Source organism: Mytilus californianus, unplaced genomic scaffold (genome assembly GCF_021869535.1).
Source record: "Mytilus californianus isolate M0D057914Y unplaced genomic scaffold, xbMytCali1.0.p SCAF_7, whole genome shotgun sequence".
NCBI classification, from domain to species: Eukaryota; Metazoa; Mollusca; class Bivalvia; order Mytilida; family Mytilidae; genus Mytilus; species Mytilus californianus.
Genome location: NW_026262723.1, coordinates 45184398 through 45211360, shown reverse-complemented (window position 1 = coordinate 45211360; position 26963 = coordinate 45184398). Strand labels below are relative to the sequence as shown.

Genomic DNA, 26963 nt, shown 5'->3' with positions numbered 1-26963 from the left:
CATTATACTGTCATATTGATATGACAATTTTTACGAGAGAAATGTAACTTTCTCTTTTTTGTTAGTATTGCAAAAGAGTCACTTTGTTAACGCAACTCCTCTGAGACCATTTGACAGAAAATTCTTATACTTATAGGATTGTTTGAAATTATGTTTAGTTGACCTAATTGTACCATAATTTGTATTTACTGACTTTTACCATATTTGGACTATCGTTTACAAGACACAGCGCGATTGTGTGTGTGTGTGTGGTTTGGGGGGGGGGAAGCATTTGGCTACAACGTAGCAATCTTTTTGTGTATTATCCCATACAGAGAGATATGACTGCAATTCAATCCGTAGCCAGATTTAAACAAATAGACAACAACAAAACCAATAAAAAAACGAAACATAACAATAAAGCCAAATATAAACGACGTGGTGATTGAACGGAACAGTGATCAAAAGAAAGTATCGTGATATGTTTAAGAACAGCCTGGTACAATAAAATATATAAAATAAGTTTTATCCCATTTAGTCATAGTAACTTAGCATACTTATAGTCTTGAATAAACAGTACAGTTGAACCAAATATCAGTATGTTAAACGAAAAAGTGATACTTGAATTTTATGTACCACAAACAAACAAAAAATGTATAATACTTGAAAAAATACTGACGTACCTACAAGGGTTTTTGCAGTCACATTCTGCTTTTTGTTTGTTTTGCCTCGCTCGTTCTCTACTCATGCATTTGATTTCTGTCAACAAAGTAAAATGTTCATTACGGCAATATTGGTTCATATTTTCCCTCTTTATTTTACTTACGAGCCTAATATATACTGACTGAGTTGTTAGTAAAGTAAATGTGAAAAGATTAATGCATAAGATTCATGAAACAGTTAATGTGTGATTTCCGTCATTCTTCAACTATCAAATACAAAAATAGACATGGCATTACAACAGCATTCAAAGTCAATATCTTTTATTACTTCTTTATAACTCATACAGTTTTTCCACGTCTTATTTTCCACCTTTTCAGATTAATTTAGATGAAGATAAAATTGAACGTGAAACCATATTCAAGAAGTACTCCAGACGTCTTTTTGATTTTTTTGTCGTTTGATTGCTGTCTCATTAGACAATATACGTATAGTGTCTTGAAATATGAAATTTATTTGTATGAGGCTAAGAAACGGGGGGAAATGCGAGGTTTACCGAGCATTTTCCCCTGTTTCGTGCCGAATACAAATAAATTTCATATTTCAAGACACTGTACGTATATTGTCTTTATACTGAAATCGATAAAAAACATAAAAATAAAAATAAAATACGTAACAAATTTATTGTTAAAAAAAAAGTGTTTGGAATTTCCCTCTTGGGGTACCATTGTTGTGTATTTCCCTATAAGTAGGAACTCATAAAGTCCAGGCGATAAGACATTGACATTTTTAGGAATAAGAAAGAGAAAATAAACTAATTTAATAATATTTAATAAACATGGTATGTAAATTACGAATTTCAAGACATAACAAGTTTAAATTTACAAAAGTTTGACAATTGTTACTACACGTTGTCATGGTTGTGACGTGACATTGCTGATGAAATACAGTAGTTCCGGTAAGTAGGCGTGGCTAATAGGTTAGTTGAGGTCATTGACGTATAAAGCTAACGTTTATACGTATAGCTTTATCTGTATAGTAAAATAGCTGATTGCAGTATAATTGGGGTATACAACACAGCTTCCTTTTCCAATGCTTTTTATATTTTGGCATTTAACTAGGACTATAAGTCCACTCCTTGACAAAAGTAAAAAATGTCATAAGGATCACTTCCATCATGTGTCAAACTTTCAAGATATTTTGTGGCTGTCTGTATACGATTTTATTAATGTTATCCATTTCCAACATGCAAATTGTATTAAATTTCTTATTTTTGCTTGAATTTCAAGAACCACATACATTAATGAAATCTTTGTTGGTTGGTCGTTACCTTGTCTTGTTTCACAAAATTTTTCGTTTGCTCCGGTGTTAATCTGGTAATACAGTTCCGTCACATCATCTTCATAACAACCACATGTTTTGAAGAACAATTCCTGGGAGCATAAGGTCTGACAAAACTTAAATTATATTAGTACATGCTATTAAATTATGCAAAGAACAACTATTTAAACATGTTTTATTGACAGTCTGAAACAATGCTGATATTCAGATCTTGTTCTTCTTTTAAGTTGATGGGATCCCCTCTCTAACTCAAGCTCTAATATTCAATGTTATTGTTTACTTACATGGTAGGGCACACCTGTATTTTCTGTTTACAGTTCGCTATTATTCTATAGATTTCAGATATAACACAATCGTTTCCGACGGACGCCAAGTGATGAGAAATTAAATGTTTAAGATACGTAAGGGGCATAACTCTTCAAAGGTTAATGTCAAACCTATTTAATGGACCTTGACCTGTATTGGATGATCATGTAGTCTTAACATGGCTATTTAACTTTACAACTGAGTGTTTTGTCGAAAAGGTAATAACAAATATCATGTATGTTTTGTTTTGACATGAAGTTGTTTGTCCTTCGACTTATTGTTTTGGTTGCAACCCCTTATCTAATTCATATTTATAAGCATTTTAACTGATAACAGGTATCGGATAAATGTTATGTACTCACAGATCTTGTATACTTGTATCCATACTTGCGTAAATATATATCATCAGTACAATTTCCGTATGGTTTGTCCTGTCGTTCGATTGTAACCTAAATACATAAGAAGACGTAAACAAAGAAAGCGGGTAATACGTCGAAGAGAAACTGACAATGTCATGGCAGAAACGAAAGACGATGAAAAGACAAACAAGTCCACATTACACTATATACGCCGATTCATAAATTTCCAACAAAGAGACATGTTTCCTATATCTAGTCATTGTTTCAGCTATGATTTATTATGGTCAACAAATCCCTATTCAAAATTAAAGCTAGAAATTGGAGCCATACTGGGGCTTTATTAAATCTACTCCTTTGTCGTAAAATCATCAAATCACTAAAACTTACACAAAAAAGTCATAGACTTTTCTTCAAAATAGATATAGTGTTGACACATACAATAATCATAGGGTCACAAACTTCGTTTTTGATATATATATATCAACCAATAGTTTAGGATATTTTTTTTCAGAAACAAGTGCCTGAGTGGAAAACGTCGAATACGACGTTTTACGGCTTTAAAACGTGTCAACATTACGCTCATTTCTACGTTTTTTTGTATTTTTTTTCACCTAGAGCACCACTTTGACTGATGCAAGCTATGCCGAAAAAACGAAGTTGGTGAACCTTTCATTATTTTACATCAATAAAACAGAAATTATGTATCAACAACATATCAATTTGAAAGAAAAATCTATTCATTGGTTTTGGAGATTTGATAATTTATTAAAGTCTATTTTAAAGAAATCTTTCAACAATACATGAAGGCCGTACCTTGACCTATAATGGTTTACTTTTATAAATTGTAACTTGGATGGAGAGTTGTCTCATTGGCACTCATACCACATCTTCCTATATCTATCTAAAAAAATAGATTAACGCATTATTTTTTTGATCTTCAGTAAGTGTTCAACGTGCCAAAGTTTCATGCAAATTTTGTTGGTTGAAAAGAGAATAAATCCAGAATATGAGTAGTTTATATGAGCGATGATTTGACAAATAATTACACCTTATGTAAGAATCCTGGGTTTTGATTGGTTGATAGCCAGTGTATTTTTCACCAATTTACTTTTATCATATGAATATCGTTCATTTTTAAACAGCGCCAGGGTATATGCAAAAAAGATATGCCTTTTTTACCCTCTCTGCCGTGGTATTTGCCAAAAAATACTCTATCCGACTGGACGCTTGTAATGTCACGATCATCAATGCGTTTTATGTCACGATCATCAATGCGTTTTGTACGTTAACATTCGGTGTAATTAAACAGATAAAGCATGTTCTTGAGGGGTATTTGCGAAAAATACCAGTCTTGAGAATGAATTTCCCTCGCCTTACGGCTCGCGAAATTTAACATTCTCTCGACTGGTATTTTTCGCAAATACCCCTCCTTAACATGATATATCTGTTCAATATTAAACTGGCAATGATTGTGCTAATAGTTCATTTTGATGATGAATGTCTTTATTAATGTATGCCGCATTAATGCATCTGAAAATTTATGCAGAATTTAATCTAGGCTTTTCATAATTGATATAAATTTAATTACATAAACTTAGATTAAAGAACGTACACATACGTACACATATGAATTACAAGAGCTATATGGGATATACGTCAATAAGGCAGGAACTCAACGAAAAAAATAACCAAAAGACATCAAAAGATCATACGATCATCAGTACTGTGTATAAAAATATTTCCCATAGATTAAGAAGAAATTACAAAAATATGCCTTCATCACCGAATGCTCCAAATATGTTCATCTTGTTATAGTAATCCACGGATTTATCAAATGCATCATGTACCAATGCTCAAGATTTTCAACGGTTACATAATTTAAAACACATCGGGAATCTTCTCATATAAGAATCATAATTACAAGAAGAACATTAATATATTATACACTTCATGAAAGACTACAAATAGATATAAGAAGATGTGGCATGAGTGCCGATGAGACAACCCTCCATCCAAGTCAAAATTTATAAAAGTAAACCATTATAGGTCAAAGTACGTTCTTCAACACGGAGCCTTGAGTGAGTAATATTTTCCATTTACTGCATTACCAGAACAATAATTGGCATACAATTAACAATAAGATATTATTTGACTACCCCCATCCCATCCCTCCACACGAGTTTATAAGGCATTCTATAGAATTTATACCTAACCTGGTAAGAATCCATATAAAAAACTATATATAAATGTTAGCATAATGTTTTTATCCTAAATAGATACCAACTTTTTTATTTGTATACTGTCCACCAAAGAATCCCATTTTACATAATTCTTAAATGGGCTGGTACATGTACTTAATATTTTACTTCCATAACCTTGAATGTAATTTTTAAACAATTATTTGAATTATCTGTGTAAGCAATCTAAATAAACATGCATCAATTCATGTTTATAATCAGTACAGCAATTCTCATGGGTAACATTTTCGATTGTTATTGCCACAGAAGACGTGTTTGTTGTCCATGAGGCAACCAGCTATTAAGGAAATTATCAAATATCTTACCATGCGTAAACCTATCTGTGTTTCACTTGCTGATGGTACAAAAAAACCTTCCTCTCCTGGATATGGGTAGGTGTCACGGTCATGGACCTGTATTCGCGCCCCGTATCCTTCACTGATTTGTTTGAGGTATTCTTCTTTGTCCATATATAGAATTAATGAGAGTCCTAAAAGATATATTTTAGTATGTTTTTTCTGTTTTAAAATGTGCTATACGTTTTTACATTGTTTTAGGCAATTTTTCAATGCCATGATCAATTTTAATGACATTTCATACTTAACGATTTCCGTATGTTTTTATTCGGGTTCACTGGGTATATCGTCGAAATTCACTTCTCCCCAAAATTCATTTCCATTTGATTTAGAATTTAAGGACTGCATGTGATATACTCTTTAAAATATATTCAGTACAATGTAAAGTTTACATTATAAGCTATAATAATAGGTTACCATTTGATGGTCCTGCTTTAGTAATCTTTAAACTTCCAGTTTTCAGCGTGTAACAATTACCATATATATCGTGTTGTAGTACCGTGAAATTGCTGTAATATATAAACATATGTTTTTCAGATGGAAATTTTAACATTCAATCTTGTTATTATTATAAACTTAAGGTCACTCTGAGCTCATTAAAAAATAAGTGTACACAATGACATTAAGTGTAGAAAATTCTATGAGGGTTTTTATTGAACTCGAGTTTGTGTTTTAGTGAGGTTGTTGGATACAAAACATGATGCCAAAAGGCAGACAAAATCACAAGTCAAAGAAGTACTGACATCACTATGGTTAATATGAAAATAAAAAGGGAAAAACATTGAATTTCATTTAAACACTTAATGGTAAACCTTAACAGATTTACCAACAATCCTACCAAAATACTTGTGCCTCAAAAAGGTCAACCATTCAAGATCACTACACCATTCTGTAGATATCGCAAACTCTTTAATGTTTTATTATCGCTAACCTCAATAACCATTTGGAACAAAAATAAAATTGGATTTGCATGATGACATTAAATACGAAAGATTTTATAATATTTCTATGAAATTCTATCACTTGTTTAGGAGGAAATACAGATGAAGAACGAACGGATGATCAGACACAATGATCGCTATACACATAGATGTATCTATGCTATACACTATAGCCGGATGACGTAATATTTTTTTTTTTTATATATTTTGCCTTTTTAAAAAATAACAGTAACAAGTGTACCGAGGTTGATTTCAAGCTATCCGACCACTGAATAGGGACTATTTACCCTTTCGCAGCGCCTTAGTTTATCCTTGGTTTAAGTTGGACGATTACTGTCAAGTCTTTAGTTTTTTTTCAATATATTGTAAACTATTGGTTGTCTTTTTATTATAGTTTTTGTCATTATGTTGTCTATCCTTCTTCTAAATATTTGTATTGCTTCACTTTGTATCTTTTTTCAAGGTTTGTCGAATTTTCAGTTTAGTCAGGATCCAACAGTTGAAAGAATTGTATATGTATAAATAAGCAGGCACGCCCAATTGGAATGAGACATAAAAGCCAAATGCCCTTTGATTTGAAAGTGTCGCGTTCTCGTAAGAAAGCTTAAAATAACTTTCAGAAAAACTATTGCTAGACAAAATTACTGATTATAGCAAGATATAGCCTTTTTCAGTGGTATCCAAAATTTCCCGCCATTCATTCCGGACTACCCATATTGCAGGGGCTACCTAACTAATTTGTTGTTTTATTTGTTCTTGACCTTGAACTACTTGCCACCGGACGTTAAGCAACCAATAATTAATCTATAAAAATAATTATTGCAATAAAGGGATTGAGTACCCATTTTGTAGCTCTAAAATATTTCTGCATATTATAATTAACTATAAATCAAAAGACTTATACTTTAATAACATAGTATACTATGTAAAATTAAGATGGGACTATACTTACTATTTTCAGTTGTTGTTTTCAATTGTCAAGGTTGATTTTTAGCTAGTATAACTGACCTTGCAATCATACCACATCCCTCGATTTTTATATTAAAAGGATATTAATTTTGTCCTTCTATTGATTTAATATTTATAGATATTCTGTTATAACTAATAAAAGATATTAAAAAAAGGTATATATATATGTCAGAAGAAGAGGTCTTCTTGTTCTCTCCACAATAGAATCAAGTGGACAGTTCAAAAAGATACACAGTAGCAAAAGCATACATTCTAACAGCGCAAATAATCAATATGACATTCAGTGTAAGCAATTTCATCGATTTCGTTAGAAACTTTTTAATTTGCCTTGCATATCAAATTTCCTCTCAAATATTTTTAAGTGAATTGATAACTAATTGACAATTACATACATATTAATTGAACATTACACATTCTGTATCTAAATCGATGATGTTAACTACATTTCATCAATAAAGGAAAACACAAAAAAAAGGAGGAAAGCATTTAATTTGCTGTTATCGACTGAGATGTCTTTTTAAACATAACTTTTCTGTTGCATCATGAATTTTATTTAATTTAAAAAACAACTTTCTACATCTTCTTTTTCCAATTGGATCACCAGCCCAGTAGTCTGCACTTCTATGTAGACATGAAATATCATTGATATTGTCATATTTATTAATTTGCTGTTTACAAAACTTTGAATTGTTCTAAATACTAAAGATTTTCTTACCCATAAATAGATTACCTTAGCTGTATTTTGCAAAACATTTCGGGATTCCGGATCTTCAGTGCTTTTCAACTTCGTACTTAATTTTGATTTTCACTTTTTAGATTCGAGCGTCACTGATGAGTATTTTGTAGAAGAAACGCATTAAATCAAACTGTTGGAAAATTCTTTTATCTTGTTAAAAATTTACAGAATGTCCCAGATACAGAACAACATACAACAGAACTCCGGTGGATGTTGTCGATATTAAATAAGCTGAACTCATTTTCCAAAGGTATTGTATAAATGGCATGTATATATAAGAAAATTAACCTGAGTTGAAAATTGAAAATACAATTGTACGTGCTTTTAGATTGCGATCATTATTTCATTATCATTTTTAACAATAAAAATGTTTGAGGCGTGATTTTTTGTATTTCGTATATCAGCTAAAGTTTACTGAGTCTAGTATCACCTTGCATAACATTTATATTTTCCAACAGTACACGATATCATCATTTCTTCTATTTGGTGTCCCATTTCTACTTTGTTGTCCCTGTAAAGGAAATGTTGAATTCATTGTTAAGAAATCAAATAATCGCAAATGACTTTGTAATTGATGACTGAGATAAAAAAAAAAAAAAAGCGAAATGTTTTTTTAATTAAAAACAAATTGTGTGGATTTTAACGGTGTTTTTTGTGGACTTTAGCGGAACTTGTTATTGTGGACTTTAACGGTGTTTTTTGTGGACTTTAGCGGAGGTCATTTTGTGGAATTTAGAGGAAAGATTGTGGACTTTAGCGGCGTTATGGACTTTAGCGGAAATTTGTTGTGGACTTTAGCGGTGTTGTGGACTTAAGATGAATTGTGGACTTTAACGGTGCCACACTGCTTAATGTGCATCGGAAAATACACACTAGTATAGTATTCATGAAGATGATATCTCCCGATGCGACAACAGCAATATACTAGTATGCTTTGTGTCGACCTTTTGCTAGGACATCTTGACGAGGGTTTGTTTTTATTACCGGAATCAAGTGACTCATAACAGAGAGTTAATGGACGCGTTGTACAATGTAACAGGTGTTTTCAATGAGGACGGACCGGTTTATCTCAGAGGTACCAAAATTACTTGTCTTGAAGGGTGTAATCTTTAATATTAAGAGATGTTAGTAAAATATATCAAGTCAAAATTCAAATCACAACATAGAACTTTCGGGTCATTTTAGAGAAAGAGGAACTTTTGTATATGATTTGTAAATATAGCAAGTAAGTATCATGTTTTATATTGTGTATCTTCTCTCATCTTTGACATGGTAGATTTACTACCTTAAATTTTAGTTGTTCAGAAACAAAAACAGCTTATTAAGGGTTCACTCTTAAGGCAGAAAACATACGAAAAGGATATGTCATATGGTTTTTTTTTTAATTTTTTTTCTTCAGTTTTATCTAAGCGTTTAAGAAGCTAAACCGGGCATTATTCTAGCCCCAAAAACATTATCGAATCGACAGTCTGCATTGAATTTGAAACAGAAGCTAACCTATCTTCGTCTTTATATAACTCTCTAAACAATGATAAAATCTCAAGTCTTTCGTCTTTTTGGTCGCCAAACTCATAATCATTATCATCATAGTTGTCAAACATTTCATCATAATCAGAAAACGCACTCTTATTTATTTTTGAAAGCTCGTCAACAAACCGTTTTCGCCGTCTGGCACCCTAAAATATAATAAAATGTAAAACAAATTTTATTTGCTCTTGCGAAGGCAGCCACTTCTCTAATTTAACCAAAACATACTACAAATTAATGAAACTACTGGAAGTGATATAGGTAATTGCTATGATATAATAAAACAACCCAAAAGATATCGACCAGGCCATCAATACTTAAAACAGCGCCATAACAATATTCATATTTTCAAAATCTAAAAAATTTTGAGCAAATTCAGTATTCGTACACCAAAATGAAACCAATGTTAGGCTACTGGTATGATGTCTATTGTACAGGTCGTTGTTAACCAATCGAAATATTTTGGTTTACAAATATAACAAAGATTACATAAGATTTTAAGATGGTTGTTTGAGCAATACGAATTAAAAGGCCCTCCGGATATGTTAGTATTTTTTTCTGTTTGTATATTATGCAAAAGCCAGGTAAAAACCACATTTATTATCTAATATTAAGAGAATAGTCCAGTTGGAATTGTCTTGAGAACTAGTTATACTTTAGCATTACAGAGAAGCCAGAATTTCAAACTAAATACTAAACATTCCTACAGAGCAAGTTTCTACTATTCATACCTTCATGATCAAAGCTGTGGTGTTGTCAGTTCTAAAAGATATTCATAGAGCTCTATAGCCATAGAAGGGATCACAAACTCTCGAAATACCAAAACATAAATAAACTGTTAACACAGAGATATGGTTCGCCTTTTTGTAATTTTGATAATGCAAATGTTGAAATTAAAATAGTAATACTTTAACATGTAATTTATGCAAATATTCAAAATCAATGAACCATGACTGAAGGTACATGGCTAAACAATCTCCATGGAAATGAGATGTCCAAATGCTAATACAACAGCATATCAAATTCCATTGACTTATCATAAGTCGTTTCTTTTAAACAAACCTACACACAAACATTAACTTGTAAACTATGTAAAAGTTTCAAAGCCAATGAATCATGATGAGGGGGTGGGGCTATATAATCTCCATGGAAACGAGACTAACAACTGCCAATAAATTTGCATACCAAATATCACCGACTTAACTTTAGCGGTTCATCTTAAACTGATCTAATCACAAACTAATACATGTAAACTAAGCAAAAGTTTCAAAGTCAATAAACCATGACTGAGGGGGCGGGGCCAAATATTATCCATGGAAATGAGATGTGCTAATGCTTATACAACTGCATACCAAATATCATTGACCTACCACTAGTGGTTTCCCGTAAACTGACATAATCACAAACTAATACATGTAAACTAAGCAAAAATTTCATAGTTAATAGATCATGACCAAGGTCAGGGCCAAAAAATATCCATGGAAATGAAATGTGCCAATGCTTATACAACTGCATACCAAATATCACTAGTGGTACACCACAAACTAGACCTTATCACAAACTAATACATTGTTGACGCCGCCGCCGGAATCAGCATACCTATGTCTCGCTTTTTGACTGGGTCAAGGCGAGACAATAAAATCATACTGTTTCATTACCGCGTTTTGATATAGATATGTATATATATATGTAGGACTCTAAAGTGCGATTGGGACGCTAAAGTACGATGGTCACGCTAAAGTGCGATGGTCTGCGCTAAAGTGCGATGCCTCCATACGCTAAAGTCCGATGGTGCGCGAAAGTAAAGACGTAAGAAACGTAGTTGGATTATGACGTTAACAGTCGTTTATACAAACCAAAAATTAACATGCTGAAAGATAAATTAAGAATATTTGATTAACAACTTTTAAACCAAATATCCATGACTTAATTAATTTAAACCTAACCGTGCTTTGTCGGCTGAAGCAAATGAGGTTTTTTTTTCGGTAGCGTGATATACCATCGTACTTTAGAAAACAAACAACCATCGCACTTTAGCGTTAGACACCATCGTACTTTAGAGTAGACCATCGCACTTTAGCGTGACCATCGCACTTTAGGGTTCCATCGCACTTTAGAGTCCTACATATGTTTATATATATATATATATATAAACAAGTCTAAATTGAAAACAACGTTCAAACCTATGATTGCGTTGGATAAAAACCGCAATTTTTATACGTGTGCATGCAAAACAAATTTCTTGGTAGAGTGGTCTAAATACAGCACAAACAATATTTTCCAAAAGACCAAAAAAGTGAAAAAGTATATTTTAACAAAACGCATTTGACTAGCAGGTCGAACAACGGATGTGCTTAAACCCTGTTGACTGCATATATATATATATATATATATATATATATATATATATATATATAGCAAAAGTAAATAAATACGGTGTACAGAATATATATATTAAAATATAAAATTCGCAGACTACATTTCACATCAAATAATAACAGTTCGTTAAAATAATGTCACTAGCGCTTTCATGCCTTCTGGCAATCTCCAGGTGACTGTTATTATTAAAATCTATCCATTTCCCATGGATAGATGCACGCTTGATAAAGCTAGTTTGTCTAGCGAAATATTGCGTTTATTTTTATCGTTTTGTAAATATTTTAAACATTCTAATATTTACATACTAAATAGTGTGTTAAAATTACATTGTTAGGCAATCTATAACTTTAATATATATATATTTCAAAATTCAAGAGTCTATCCTAAATTGAGGTAAATTATATGGCCTTCCAAATACCGTTTCGATTCCTAACATCACTGAAGAGACATTATTTGTCGAAATCCGGATATGGTGTACAAATTTTTGCACCTCATGTTTGCGGTATACCACCTTTTCCGCATGTTTATTGTTTTCTGTTTAATAATAAATTAATAATAAGATCTATTTTGTTACATCTTGTGATCCGTTTATTTGGCAATCGCCAATGGCAGTCAGCAGGGTTTAAGAACATCAGTTGTTCGACCTGCTAGTCAAATGCGTTTTGTTAAAATATACTTTTCACTCATTTGGTCTTTTGGAAAATGTTGTTTCTGCTGTATTTAGACCCTTCTACCAAGAAATTTGTTTTGCATGCACACGTATAAAAATTGCGGTTTTTATCCAACGCAATCATTTATACTATGGCTTTGTTGCTTAGTTGAAAACCAATTATCCATGCTGGAAAACATTTTATCATTCTTGTTTATTTGTCTTATATATGTAAATATGTTGATTTTGGCAGGAGTTGTTAAATCAAATCCAGGCCCTGCGAATACAGTTGACATTTCAGACCAAAGTATATCAATTTTACACTGTAATATACGCAGTTTGAGAAACAAACTGGATTATTTTTCAAATGTTATAGAAGAGTTTCGATATCATATTTTTTTCAGAAACTCATCTGGCCCCTTTTATTACCAACGAAAAAATAGCACTCCCGGAATTTGAAACACCAATAAGGAAAGACAGGAACTCCGATGGAGTCGGAGTTATTTTGTATTATAAAAGTAACATTAAAATAAAGCGGCGCCTTGATTTGGAGCATGATAGTCTAGAAATTATGTGGTTTGAGCTGAAAACAAAATTGCACGTGATATTGATAAACATTACTTATCGATCTGAGCGCTTTTCACTGTCCCAATTTTTGGTCGCTATACGATAGGATGTTGAAAAGGACATTAGACGAAACTAATCATAATATTTGTTTGGGTGATCTAAATAAAAATTTCCTTCTCAACCTACCTAACTGTATCAGTGATATACTAAGTATAAATGGTCTATTTAATACAATTAACGATGCTACTCATTTTGATTCACGAACTGGTTCAATCGTTGTCCTTATTAGACCCAATATTAATAACTGATTCCATTCAATTTATTGACTCGGGTATTATACCTATCAATAGAGACATAAGTGATCATGAAGGTACTTACATAACAGTCAGAAGCGGGTTCAGTAACTCGAAGAGTTTCAAACGTACAATATGGGACTATAAAAGGGGGGATTATAATTTAATGAAACAGATGGTTTCAGAGGTCGAATGGAATAAATTACTGGATAATGATATTAACATCCATGAATCTTGGAATATATTTACCGACGAATTTTTGAAAGTGATTGAATCTTGCATTCCGAAAAAAGAAGTAATTATTCGATCTAATGATAAAATCTGGTTTAATTCAAATCTCCTTAAAGAAATAAGAAAACGAGACAGGTTTCGGAAAAATTAAAAAAAAAATAATAGCACTACAAACGAAAAGAAATTTAAAAACCAAAGGAATCGAGTGAATAATTTGAAGAAACAAATTAAACAAAATTTTTATGAAAATATTAATGAAAACTTAAATGAACTCAAGCAAACAAATTGTAGAGTATATTAGAAAATCATAAACTCCTTATTAAAAGAAGACAGATCTTCAAATGATATTCCACCGATGCAAAACCCTAGTAATAATTTTGAATTTTCTTATGATGCAAAAGAAAAAGTTGATATTCTAAATAGATATTTTTGTTCAATAGCTAGTCTAGATGAAGAAAACAAAAATTTGCCTGACTTCGATGATAGAGGTATTAACGTTTTGTCAGAAATTACTGTAACTTTAGAAGACGTTACAGATGTTATTTCTACTTTAGATCCAAATAATTTGAAAGCTATTGGTCCAGACAAAATCAGTAATAGAATGCTCATAACAGTAAAAAATGAAATTGCACTTCCCTTATGTATTCTTTTTAATAAATCGCTCTCTCAAAATATATTTCCTAAATATTGGAAATTGGCATATGTTATTCCTTTATTTAAAAATGGAGATAAGTCAATGCCGTCTAATTATAGACCAGTATCGCTTCTTTCTTGCGTGAGCAAGGTACTAGAACAAATAATATATAAACATATGTTCAATCATTTAGTTTCTAATAAACTTTTGTATAAATTTCAGTCTGGTTTCAAACCCGGCTACTCTACTTTTCATCAACTAATTGAGATGCACCATTCTATCGTGTATGCTTTAGACAAAAAATTTTATACAAGTTTAACTTTTGCTGATGTAAGCAAGGCTTTCGATCGAGTTTGGATAAGGAGCCTACTTCACAAGTTAGAAAGATATGGTATAAAAGGCAATCTGTTAATATGGCTTGAAAGTTACTTAACAAATAGAACTCAGAGGGTAGTATTAAAAGAGGCGACTTCAGAATTAGGTAATCTTAAAGCTGGTGTTCCACAGGGTTCGGTACTGGGTCCTCTTTTATTTCTAATATTCATTAATGACATTGCAGATGACATGATTGGATTAAGTAGAATGTTTGCAGACGATACATCTATTGGACATACTGCTCCAGATGAAACTACTCTTCAATCTATGATAAATATCGATTTACAAAATATTAATTCCTGGGCAAATGATTGGCTAGTTAAATTCAATCCAAATAAAACTAATATCATGTTGTTTAGTAACAAAAATTCAAAAAATAACTTGATTTTTGATTTTGGCGGAGTTTAGGTAGAAACAGTTACTAGTCACAAACATTTAGGTATATTGTTTAGCAGTGACTGTAAGTGGACCAAGCATATTGATTCTTTAATAGAAAAGGTATAAAAAAAAAATGTTCTTAGACGTTTGAAATTCCGACTAAAAAGGGAAAATTTAGAAAAAATATATTAAACTTTTATTAGGCCCGTTCTAGAATATTCTTCTGAAGTTTGGGATAATTGCGGACAGTTGAATTCTGAAAGATTAGAAAAATCACAACTGGAAGCAGCACGTATTGTCACTGGTTTAACAAGCTAAGCTAGCACTCAATCACTTTATTTAGAGACGGGATGGGAAAAGTTAAAGATTAGACGGGAAGTTAAGAAATTAACTTTATTTTACAAAATTATGAAAGAGGACGCTCCAGAATACTTATTAGATTTAATACCCCTACAGTTGCAGAAACAAACAATTACAATCTACGAAACAGTCAAAATATATACCAAACCTCTAGCAGACTGTCCCTTTATCAAGAATCATTTTTCCATCTAGTATTTAACTGTGGAATTCGCTCGATTTAAGTATTAGAAATGAACTGTCTTTAAATATGTTTAAATTAAAATTAAACAGAAATATTATAAAAACAAATCACCCCCTACATATTTCACTATTGGCGATCGATATTTAAATGTTTTGCACGCAAGATTAAGAAACAAATGCAGTGCCCTTAACATGGATCTGTATCACGCAAATATTAAACCTAACGCAATGTGTCAATGTGGTTATTTATATGAAAATGCTCAACATTATTTCCTTTCATGTAAAATTATACAGCTCAAAGGAATATCTTATTTTTTGAACTTAGAAAAGAAAATATACCTACTGACTTGGAAACTTTAATGTACGGTAATGGTATTTTTAATATGAACATAAACACGCTAATTTTTACAAAAGTGCAGAATTACACCAAAGAGACCAATCGCTTTCATAGTGTATAGACATTATGTTAAATATATAACAATAATAATGTAATTACTTTTTGTTGACTTCGAATGAAATTGTTCATTTTTTCCAAAGACATGAATCATCAATTTGATTTTATATATAAAATCCTATCAGTTGACAACAACAATTTAATTTAATTGCTTTAAAATAATAACTTACCTTTATGTAATTTATTTTGTTCGGTTATTTATTATTTGTATGTAATGGAGAAGACGTTCTAAGTTGCAAAACTTGTGTCTAATCCTATTGTCAATGTTTTTGGACAATAAAATATGTTTAAATATAAATCATAGGTTTGAACGTTGTTTTCAATTTAGACCTGTTATATTTTTTCGTTTGGGCTTGTATTATATTTGCCTTCGGGTTTATATGATCCGTTTATCCTATTTTGACTCCTCAAAATTCAGGAGTCGATCCTAAATTGAGGTAAATTATTTGGCCTTCCAAAAACCATTTCGATTCCTAACATCACTGAAGAGACATTAATTGTCGAAATCCGGATATGGTGTACAAATGTTTGTACCTCATGTTTACGGTATACCATCTTTTCCGTAAGTTTATTGTGTTCTGTTTGGTAATAAATTAATAATAAGATCTATTTTGTTACATCTTGTGATCCGTTTATTTGGCAATCACCAATGGCAGTCAGCAGGGTTTAAGAACATCAGTTGTTCGACCTGGTAGTCAAATGCGTTTTGTTAAAATATACTTTTTCACTCATTTGGTATTTTGGAAAATGTTGTTTGTGCTGTATTTAGACCCCTCTAACAAGAAATTTGTTTTGCATGCACACGTATAAAAATTGCGGTTTTTATCCAACGCAATCATAGGTTTGAACGTTGTTTTCAATTTAGACTTGTATATATGCATGAGTTCGAATCCCGTTGAGGGAAGAACTAAAAATTTGCGAAAGCAAATTTACAGAATGATCTAACATTGTTGGGCTGATGTTTAGACGAGTTGTATATATATATATGGTGTACAAAAACCTTTGCACCTTTTGTTTGCGGTATACCATCTTTTCCGCAAGTTTATTGTTTTCTGTTTAAAATTAGTATTAAATTTATAATTAAGATCCATTTATTACATCGGTGATCCGTTTATTTGGCAATCGCCAATGGCAGTCAGCAGGGTTTAAGAACATTTGTTGTTCGACCTGTTAGTCAAATGCGTTTTGTTAAAATATACTTTTTCATTTTTTTGGTCTTTTGGAAAATGTTGTTTGTGCTGTATTTAGATCCCTCTAACAAGAAATTTGTTTTGCATGCACACGTATAAAAATTGCGGTTTTTATCCTACGCAATCATAGGTTTGAACGTTGATTTCAATTTAGACTTGTTTATATTTTTTCGTTTGGGCTTGTATTATATTTGCCTTCGGGTTTATATGATCCGTTCATCCTATTTTGGCTCCTCAAAATTCAGGAGTCTATCCTAAATTGAGGTAAATTGTATGGCTTTCCAAATACCGTTTCGATTTCTAACATCACTGAAGAGACATTATTTGTCGAAGTCCGGATATGGTGTACAAAAACCTTTGCACCTTTTGTTTGCGATATACCATCTTTTCCGCAAGTTTATTGTTTTCTGTTTAGTATTAAATTTATAATTAAGATGCATTTATTACATCGGTGATCCGTTTATTTGGCAATCGCCAATGGCAGTCAGCAGGGTTTAAGAACATTTGTTGTTCGACCTGTTAGTCAAATGCGTTTTGTTAAAATATACTTTTTCACTTGTTTGGTCTTTTGGAAAATGTTGTTTCTGCTGTATTTAGACCCCTCCACCAAGAAATTTGTTTTGCATGCACACGCATAAAAAATGCGGTTTTTATCCAACGCAATTATAGGTTTGAACGTTGTTTTCAATTTAGACTTGTTTATATTTTTTCGTTTGGGCTTGTATTATATTTGCCTTCGGGTTTATATGATCCGTTCATCCTATTTTGACTCCTCAAAATTCAGGAGTCTATCCTAAATTGAGGTAAATTGTATGGCTTTCCAAAGAAAGAGGCTTAACTCATCAGATGGATAAAAATACAAATACTACAAATACAAGTAGACGTGGTCGGGTACTTGTACATCCAAACAACAAAAAGACACTAAGTACAGATCTGAGAGTACTCGCAGTTACTGACAGCTAGTTCAAAGCCACTAAAAACTAATAAAAAAAAGCATGCATCTAAGACTAAATTATCAATCCGTACACATCCAACATCAAATGGATTTAGTGTAAAGACGTCATAAACAGTCAGAGAAAAACACGACCTTGTGCAATGCCAAGATACAGGTATCAACAGATTGTAGATCCATGAATGTGTATATGTATATAACAATAATATTTAGTTTGCTTTTAATTTACTGATAACAAAATCAATATTAGTACCAATAAAAACAATATTTAATGATCTAATTACAGTGTTGAACAATATTCAAAGATCTTACTACTGTGTTAAATTGATAACCTTTTAGAATATGTTTTGAAACAATCAAATAAGTCCAAATGAATCGTATCTAAATTTACGAACACTTCAACCAACATCCTCATTATAATTAGCAATAGGTTTTCTACATTACTGCAAAAATATCGTTACCAAATCTTTGTATATATAAAAGATTTTTCCTAGGTTTTATGATTTATTGAATGTTGTTTTTTAACTCCACTTTCAGCACTCTTTGCTTTATCATGGCGGATAACTTTTATTGGCGAATGAATCCAGAAATATCCAAACCGTAAGAAAGGGCCAAAGGATCATCACCGTCCAAAATAGGAAAATTTACAATAGAAAACTCAATCGTCTCTTGTGTCGTGAATGTGTATATGGAGTTTTCCTCTTACATCTATTATATCCAAAATCAAGAATACATACAACCTGTCGATAAACTATTGTGCTTAAACGAACATAAATGTTGTCAGTGTGAAATTTGACAGTTTTACACATTTCATCACGGTTCTAGTCAAATTGTATGTGTAGTATAAAGTGCTATATATATATGCGAGTTCCAACAAATAAATGTGCAATCAGATTTTAAGAAGGACCATTTGGTTATGTAATAAACCTTCTGTTTGATAAGATTATATCGTTTAGAAATTCGAAAAGAAATTGAAACTAGAGGCTCTAAAGAGCCTGTGTCGCTCACATTGGTATATGTGCATATCAAACAAATGACACTCTCCAACATTGTAGACGAGAATAGACAAAAATCTCTATTTTGTTGATCTTGTATAATTGATCTTTTAGTCCTTTTAGTTTCTCTCTATCTTCTTTAGTTTTGCTCAAAACACAAAAGAGGGTAAAACAAATCCTCATTTAAGGGCAATCGCTCCTATGAATAGTGACAGTCTACTATCTATATCGGCAAAATTTGACTTCTTAATAGATCTTGCCTTGCTGATCATTTTTGTGATTTAAAGTGTTTATTTATCTATTATGATTTAATATTAAGGCATAACGGAAAAAAAGATTATCTCTTAATATCATAGTTTTCATGATAATAGGTAAAATTTAAAAAAAAAAATGGTAAAATTTGTCATTTATGGGCAATAACTCCTATAAGAATTTTTCTAACAGTTTCGACGTATATAATGGACAATTGGTAGAGCTCATCATTCTGAACGTTTTTGCTCCTTTCAGATTTTTTCTATTTATAACGGTTCAAAAAATAATAGACAAAACTTGCATTTTACCACTATGTCCTATTTTTATGTCGGCCATGTTGGTTGGTATAGGCGGGGTCAACGGACATTTTTTTTAAACTAGATACCCTAATAATGATTGTGGCCAAGTTTGGTTAAATTTACCTCAGTAGTTTCAGAGGAGAAGATTTTTGTAAAAGATTACAAAAATTTACAAAAAATTGTTAAAAATTGACTATAAAGGACAATAACTCCTTAAGGGGTCAATTGACCATTTCGATCATGTGGACTTATTTGTAGATCTTACTTTGCTGTACGTTATTGCTGTTTACAGTTTATCTCTAACGTTATCTCTAACGTTATCTATAATTATATTGAAGATAATAACCAAAAACTGCAAAATTTTCTTAAAATTACCAATTCAAGGGCAGCAACCCAACAACGGGTTGTTTGATTTATCTGAATATTTCAGGGCGGATAGATCTTGACCTGATGAACAATTTTACTCCATCATATTTGCTCTAAATGCTTTGATTTCAGAGATATAAGCCAAAATCTATATTTTACCCCTGTTCTATTTTTAGCCATGGCTGCCATCTTGGTTGGCGGGTCGGGTCATCGGACACATTTGTTAAACTAGATACCCCAATTATGATTGTGGCCAAGTTTGGTTAAATTTGGTCCAGTGGTTTTAGAGGAGAAGATTTTTGTAAAAGTTAACGACGACGACGACGACGGACGCCAAGTGATGAGAAAAGCTCATTTGGCCTTTTAGGCCAGGTGAGCTAAAAATGACATTGTTTTCATATGCTTTATCATAAAAAGTCTTTAAACTAGTTTCCATAAATAAATTTAGAAAATGAAAACTAAAAGATGTTGCATATTAACAAACGCTGTAACAGCCCACCAGAGAGAACGAACATCCGCACGTGCACACTTTACGAACTTGAACGATGGACAAAAGCCGTAACATGCTGTAGGATTTGAAAATTCAGCTGCAATCATTTAACGTTCATTATAGGAACTAAACTGAATCAGGAGAGAACAGTCAGAATCTGTTTTAATGTAGAACTTCAAAAACTGTTCCAGGGTAGAACTTTCAGAATCTGTTCTAGTATAGAACTGTCCAAAGCTATGCTGGGGTACATCAGCTTCTGATTGAAAAGGTTTGGTTAAGGTGTCAGGTGAACTGTTCTAAAGACTATCCTGGAACGGTTTTCTTGACAGTTCCTGAGAAATTTAAACAATGGTTAGAACTAGTCCTATCTATACTAGAGACATAAAATATCCATTAGTTTTTCATTATTATATATACCTGTGTCGTGGTTTCGTCGCTCTGTAAATTAGACCATTCTAATTGCTGGACAAGTGACTGGATTTGTTGGGAAGCCATACCTAGTTTACTCATACGAATTGGATTCACGTTACAAATTGTCACCGCAGGAAATATAAGATTACTAAATCCCAATTCAATTTTTGTTTGTACAGGGAACTGCATGAATTGATTAATAAGATAGTACAAGTGTAAACCCATCCCTGCTGTACAAGTGACGAGAAGAAATGTCCATATGACCTTGGCGTACCATACTTTAGCACTGTTTATGTAGGCTACGCCCTGCATAGAAGTCTTCTCTGCAAATCGTTCAAGGAGACGTCTGAAAGACTTTGTTTTCCCTGTTGAATCCAAAGATTCTCTGCTTTTCTCATCCTAAAATAGACAATATAATATTTATAATTTAGAATTGCTCCACAGCCAAACCTAACTTTCATACCGTATTATTCAGTTAATATGGTTATAATTTTTAAATCCCTTAATATTTGTCATGCAAAGCTGACAAGTTAACCGATTGAATAGATCTGCCTGGAAATAAGACCATATAAAAAAGGAGATGAGGTATGCATGATATGATTGCCAATGAGACAACTATCTACCAAAGTTCAAATAAAATGGATGTAAGCAATTATAGGCAATCGTACGGCCTTCAACAATGAGAAAAACAAATACCGTATAGTCGGCTATAAAAGGCCCCGACATGAAAAATATGAAACAATTCAATAGAGAAAACCTACGGCCTAATGTATAACAAAACGGTTGACGAAAAACAAATATGACAGACATGAACCAACGATAACCACTGAATTACAGGCTCCTGACTTGGGACAGGCACATAAAGATTGAGGCGAGGTAAAACATGTTTGTGGGCGCTCAATCTTCCCCCTAACCTGGTACAGTGGTGTAACAGTACAACATAAGAACAAACTATAAAAATCAGCTGAAAAAGGCTAAACTCATCAGATCGATACAAAGAAGAAAAACCTCAAACATAAATGTCATTTTTACATACAATATTGTAAATTGTATCCGTACGATATTTAATCCAGGGACAAACATAAGGAATTTATTTGTATCTGAAGTTCAAATTTAAGTTAAAATTATTACTGTAATCTCTGAGATAAATAAAGTGTTAAAAGAGGAATTCAATACATATATTCAAATGGAAATGGCAGCTAATATATACAAATATATATAGTTAAATTAACTATGAACAGACGTGTTATCTAAACAATACAGATATTAATTTAAAATATTTTTCTAAATTCATAAAAATATAGCTATATTCTTTAGACCTTAACATTACATACTATAAATGAAAATAATCCATAATTTAATATACAGATGGATAGTTGTATAATATGTTGGAATATACTGTATTCTAAGAGATGACACTTTTTAACATTGTTACATTTTTTTTACATACAAAAAAGTAGTGGTCTTTATTACCTATTTCAGGTGTAATACCACCAAATCATAGTATGTCACATCCGGTTTAATTTTCATACGAAAAAGGCTCGAAAAAAAATATTCCCTTGAATTTTAAAGATGTTATCCCTGCATTTCCTTGCAGAAAAAATTTTCTGACTCATAAACATATATCTTGGGTGTTTCAAAGCACCAATCCTGTTTTATTTGGTGTTTCTATAAAATATTTTGGAAACTTGAGGTTACATAGTTACTAAAGTTTTTAAACAGGAAAAAAGGAGTGAAACTTTGATTGGTTAACTTCCAGTGACGATTATTATCTTATATGCAATGAAATGTTATGTGAAATTTTGTCTGTAGTACTGGACAGGATAAAACTTTACTCATGCCAAGTACATGTATTTCTAGTTTGAACCAAAGATAAATTCTGCACAATTTTTTTCAAAAGTGCCAATTTTACAAATTCTAATAGGGGAAAGACAATAGTGGTTTTACTCCTCCATTCAAGTTCATTGAATAACAAAAATCTTTGGTTTTGATTTGGAATATCCTTTTTATTTATTTTAAAATGATATTCGAAAATAATGAAAATACATAAATGTATATGAAAATATAGCTTTAAGACATCTTTTAGCTTTTTTGATTTGACGACATTTTTATAGCCTAAGGGTATCATAATGCTAGAATTTCTAAGTACACACATGAAGCTGTTATAGTTTAAATGTTTGTAAAACTTGAATGGCTTTGAGAATTTGCCTTAGTTTTTACACCCTAAATACTGCAACAATTAATAAAGTGTTCTACTGCATGTATGCAAAAGAAACTAAAGAATATACACCAGACAACACTTTCAATTAATACTAAGAAACATTCAATATATCAAAGGAATAGTGCTTTGTTGGTATTCTTTATGTTGACAGTTGTTTATAGGAGGCTTTCAGTATGTCTAACAATAGACATTAGAAGCTATTTGACACAATTAGTCGGTTCTGTTTAACTGACATTAATGATTCACGTCCTGCAAAAGGCACGTTTTTTTTGTTAAAACTCTGTGATAAGTACCTAGGTCAATGATTATCTATTAATCAATTTACACCATAAGTTAAACAAATAGTCTGGGTTAAAGATGAAATGGAGGGTGATCTTCTTTCAACTGGAACCTTTTATCTCCTTACATTATATTATAAGATTGTAGATTTTTTTATTCGGACGTAAAACTTAACGGTAGTCAAAAGTTCTGACTGTCCTTTTTTAGTAGCTGACTGATCTGTGTATTTAAAAACCGACCTTTCTTTTTAAAGTTAGAGTCAGGTTAACCTTGGAATAAGGGTTGTGTGACATTCACCCTACGTTACATATACGATGTAAAGAAAGAGTAGTTAAGTTCTTTCATACATTTGATCTATCTTACATCAATATTTTACACGTCTGCTACAAAATACAAAAAAAAAAACACTAAACAATAAAGTCGGCCAACATCAATATGCACGGATGCACAAAGTGAAATCAAATATCATATATATTTAAAAGCACTTGTCGCAAATGCACGGTTCTATTCAACACTAAATTTTAAATTAATTATCACGTTTCAAATTTAAACTATTTATATTATAAGTTCAAAACATGATTCATATAAGCAATAGACATCATTTCGTAAGAAGGACAAAGGTTTATTACTTTTCTTTAGAAAAACTTCATCTTTTCGACGAGTGTGTTTCTTTATCTCGTCTGTACTTCGAGGCCGTTTTGTGAGCATAACATCATAGTATCAAATACAGACTATGTGTCATTAACTTGTATGTCATTTGGTCTCTGGTGGAGAGTTGTCTCATTGGCAATCATACCACATCTCCTTATTTTTATCAATAAATTTTTGTAACTTTTTTCTATTCGACTTATGAGTTTTAATGTCAGCCTTTTTTCTCTCAAAAACTAAAAAGCATTTTTTGAGAAGATATTGTCTGACATATAAGCCTCGTATACCGACATTTGAAATCATTTAAACCAAAGGGAAATATTTCAATTTCTTACTATCTCGAAGATAAGCCTCGTATAAGATAACGGTGTACGTAATTCCAGCATTTAGATAAACGTTAGTTGAAGTATGCAGAACACTCACAGCAGTTGATGTTACCCGGCCTGTTCTACGCTTAAACAATGAAATATTATATTAGGCATCTTAGCTGAAAGTATAAATAGAATTGCGCTTTTGCATGAACAAATGTTTTAGACTTCGTTTAGCAGGCTTTAATATATAATATTATTAATATATTTCATATTTTACCATATAGTTATGTTAATATTAGCATTTTCTGTTTGTTTTCTTGTTATAATTAATGGTAATTAACGGGCTGCTATTATAAAAAAAAATATTGACACCTTAAAAATGTGTGTACAAAATAAAATAACCTCTGCGTCATTTGGCATCTAGTGGAGAAACGTCTCATTGTCAATCATACCTCACCTTCTTATTCTTATATTAAGTTAGCAAGCTCACATACTCAACACCCACTGTACAGGGGAAATGATGTATTGACCTGACGACATCTAGTGTTTTGCATTATCTTAAAGGTATGATTCTTTTCCGTTATGATTTCAGACCGTAAAGTTGTATAATATTAATCTTTTTCAGTAACTTTGACCTTAGACATATTGACCTAAAAATCAATACGGATCTTTCTCTTATTATATGAGACAATATATCCAAGTAATTTTAGCTTGCAATCCCAGTATTTGATTTAGCATCCGGTTAACACTTTTCTGTACAAATTCCTGAACTTAGATGTTGTGACCTCAAAACAAAAGGGATCTTCCTCTCATTATAATGACCATATATCCTAGCATGGTGTCAATCCGGTATAAAGTATTTGAAATAGCATCAGGAGACAAAAATGACTGACGGACTGATTGACGGGTCAAAGACTATAAATTCCTGATACTTCGTAGCGTGGGGTACAATGACATAACGGTACATTACAGTTCCGCGATAAATCTATGTATAGTTTAAGATTTGTCAGAGATTATATTTATTATTCTAATACGTAGAAATATATAAAAAAAAAAATGAAAGAAAACGTCCAAAATTATGATTTTTATATCAAAGTTATGTAGATAGATCAAATCGCTACTTATAGAGATTGAGAAATGCCAAGTTGGAATAAGAAATGGCAAAATGGAAATGACAAATTGCAAAAGTAGATTGTCCCTACCAAGCTTTTGTACGAAACTGACATTTGAAGCTCCTTAACTGAAGACACTTCTACCTGGAAGTTTATTATGTTATTTTACTTTTAGTTGTTGTTTGAACATAACATTTTTCTTCGCGTGATGAATTAGTGAAGTGCGACTCAACGTCGAGCCGCAAATATTCAACGTATTGTCAAGACCAATTTCAGTCACATGCAGAATTCATATCCTTTTTGTTCGTGAAAAAAATAACCACGGAAAATGTCAAAATTGCTCTTCTGTCTATATCATGTGAACAAACTTACCTCTTTGTTATGTCTATCCATTTGATGTCCATAGTCTGGTGGAGGATCTCCTGGCCAAAATTTATTTTGAAATCCAGAATTATTACGTGAATTTTGTCGCTGGTACATTTTTTACACTTTCCACACTTATATAGTGGGGTTAACATTTAATAACATTTAGCTTGAGTCTGTTCTGCCTCACTGGTTAGTATTCTTTCTTTTTTTGTCTCTTAAGTGACACGATTCTCCTATATGTTGACATTTAAAAATATGAAACTATGAATGATTAAGTGATACAAATATTTAAATGGATGATTGAATACATAGTTTAAATAGACTTAGTGTTAATTATAGATTTGTTCTTTCTATACGTTTACCATCTTCATCGTCCTCATGCTGAGTACAATTGTTTGGTTGGTATTATTACTTTAAACACTTAAGTCTTACTACCGAAGGCGTATCCGAAGAGCCGAGAGTTTTAATGTTCACTTAACCGAATGTAGAAGATGAACATTATTACAACATTTGAAAATTCGATTTATATCGTAATATTTGCTTTCCCCGATTAAACTCTAGTAAGAAATTGCCGCGATTATTTCAGAATTTTTGGAAAATTTCATATTCATTTAGAACCATAATCATACATAGATGACCTATAATTGCTTGTAGTATCCGAGAAACTGACTAACCACGAAAAGTTATCATTGGCTAACGAACCATGAAAATATGTTCAAGGTCTGATGATACATGCCAAACAGATTTGGGATGGGAGCCGATAAACGATTTTCTTGATAGACATAGGGTGTCTTATTTTGCTAGGATTCAAGGCCTAGACACAAGTAAATATATCGAATTGTATTTGAAGAACTAAAGTACCTAACACTTCAAAAGGGGTGGGATTATTCACAATATATATGATCAATTTGTTTAATATGGTTAGTCTGGATCACTTTTACAACTCGAATGTTAACTCTAATATATTTAAACAGTTTCTTGGAAGGCTTGTTCGTAAAAGGTAATATCAAGTAATAAATAATAAAAGCAGTCTAGATATTTTCTCTAAATTTAATGTTGCACAAGGAAGGTTGCCCTATCTGAAAAGCTTTGTTCCAAAGTTTTGATTTCATTCTCCAACTTGGCTCGCTTGCAGCATCATCAACTTTCGGAAAACGCTT

The 26963-nt window shown here is 31.8% G+C and overlaps 1 protein-coding gene across 2 annotated transcripts in view; it reads right to left on the bottom strand.

Moving 5' to 3' along the window:
* LOC127709124 (amiloride-sensitive sodium channel subunit alpha-like) overlaps window positions 1-26078 on the bottom strand; it is a 63844-nt gene extending 37766 nt beyond the window's left edge. Inside the window, exons 1-9 of one of the 2 annotated variants that reach the window (XM_052214478.1) lie at window positions 25810-26078; window positions 20873-21265; window positions 9382-9560; window positions 8315-8395; window positions 5656-5747; window positions 5209-5372; window positions 2649-2735; window positions 1970-2096; window positions 663-738 (exon numbers count right to left, since the gene is read on the bottom strand). In XM_052214478.1, the coding sequence (XP_052070438.1) occupies window positions 663-738; window positions 1970-2096; window positions 2649-2735; window positions 5209-5372; window positions 5656-5747; window positions 8315-8395; window positions 9382-9560; window positions 20873-21265; window positions 25810-25917 (1307 nt within the window). In that variant the 5' untranslated portion in view covers window positions 25918-26078. The remainder of the gene's footprint in view (window positions 1-662; window positions 739-1969; window positions 2097-2648; window positions 2736-5208; window positions 5373-5655; window positions 5748-8314; window positions 8396-9381; window positions 9561-20872; window positions 21266-25809) is intronic. The other variant, XM_052214476.1, reaches the window with a different exon arrangement.
* Window positions 26079-26963: the final 885 nt, after the last annotated feature.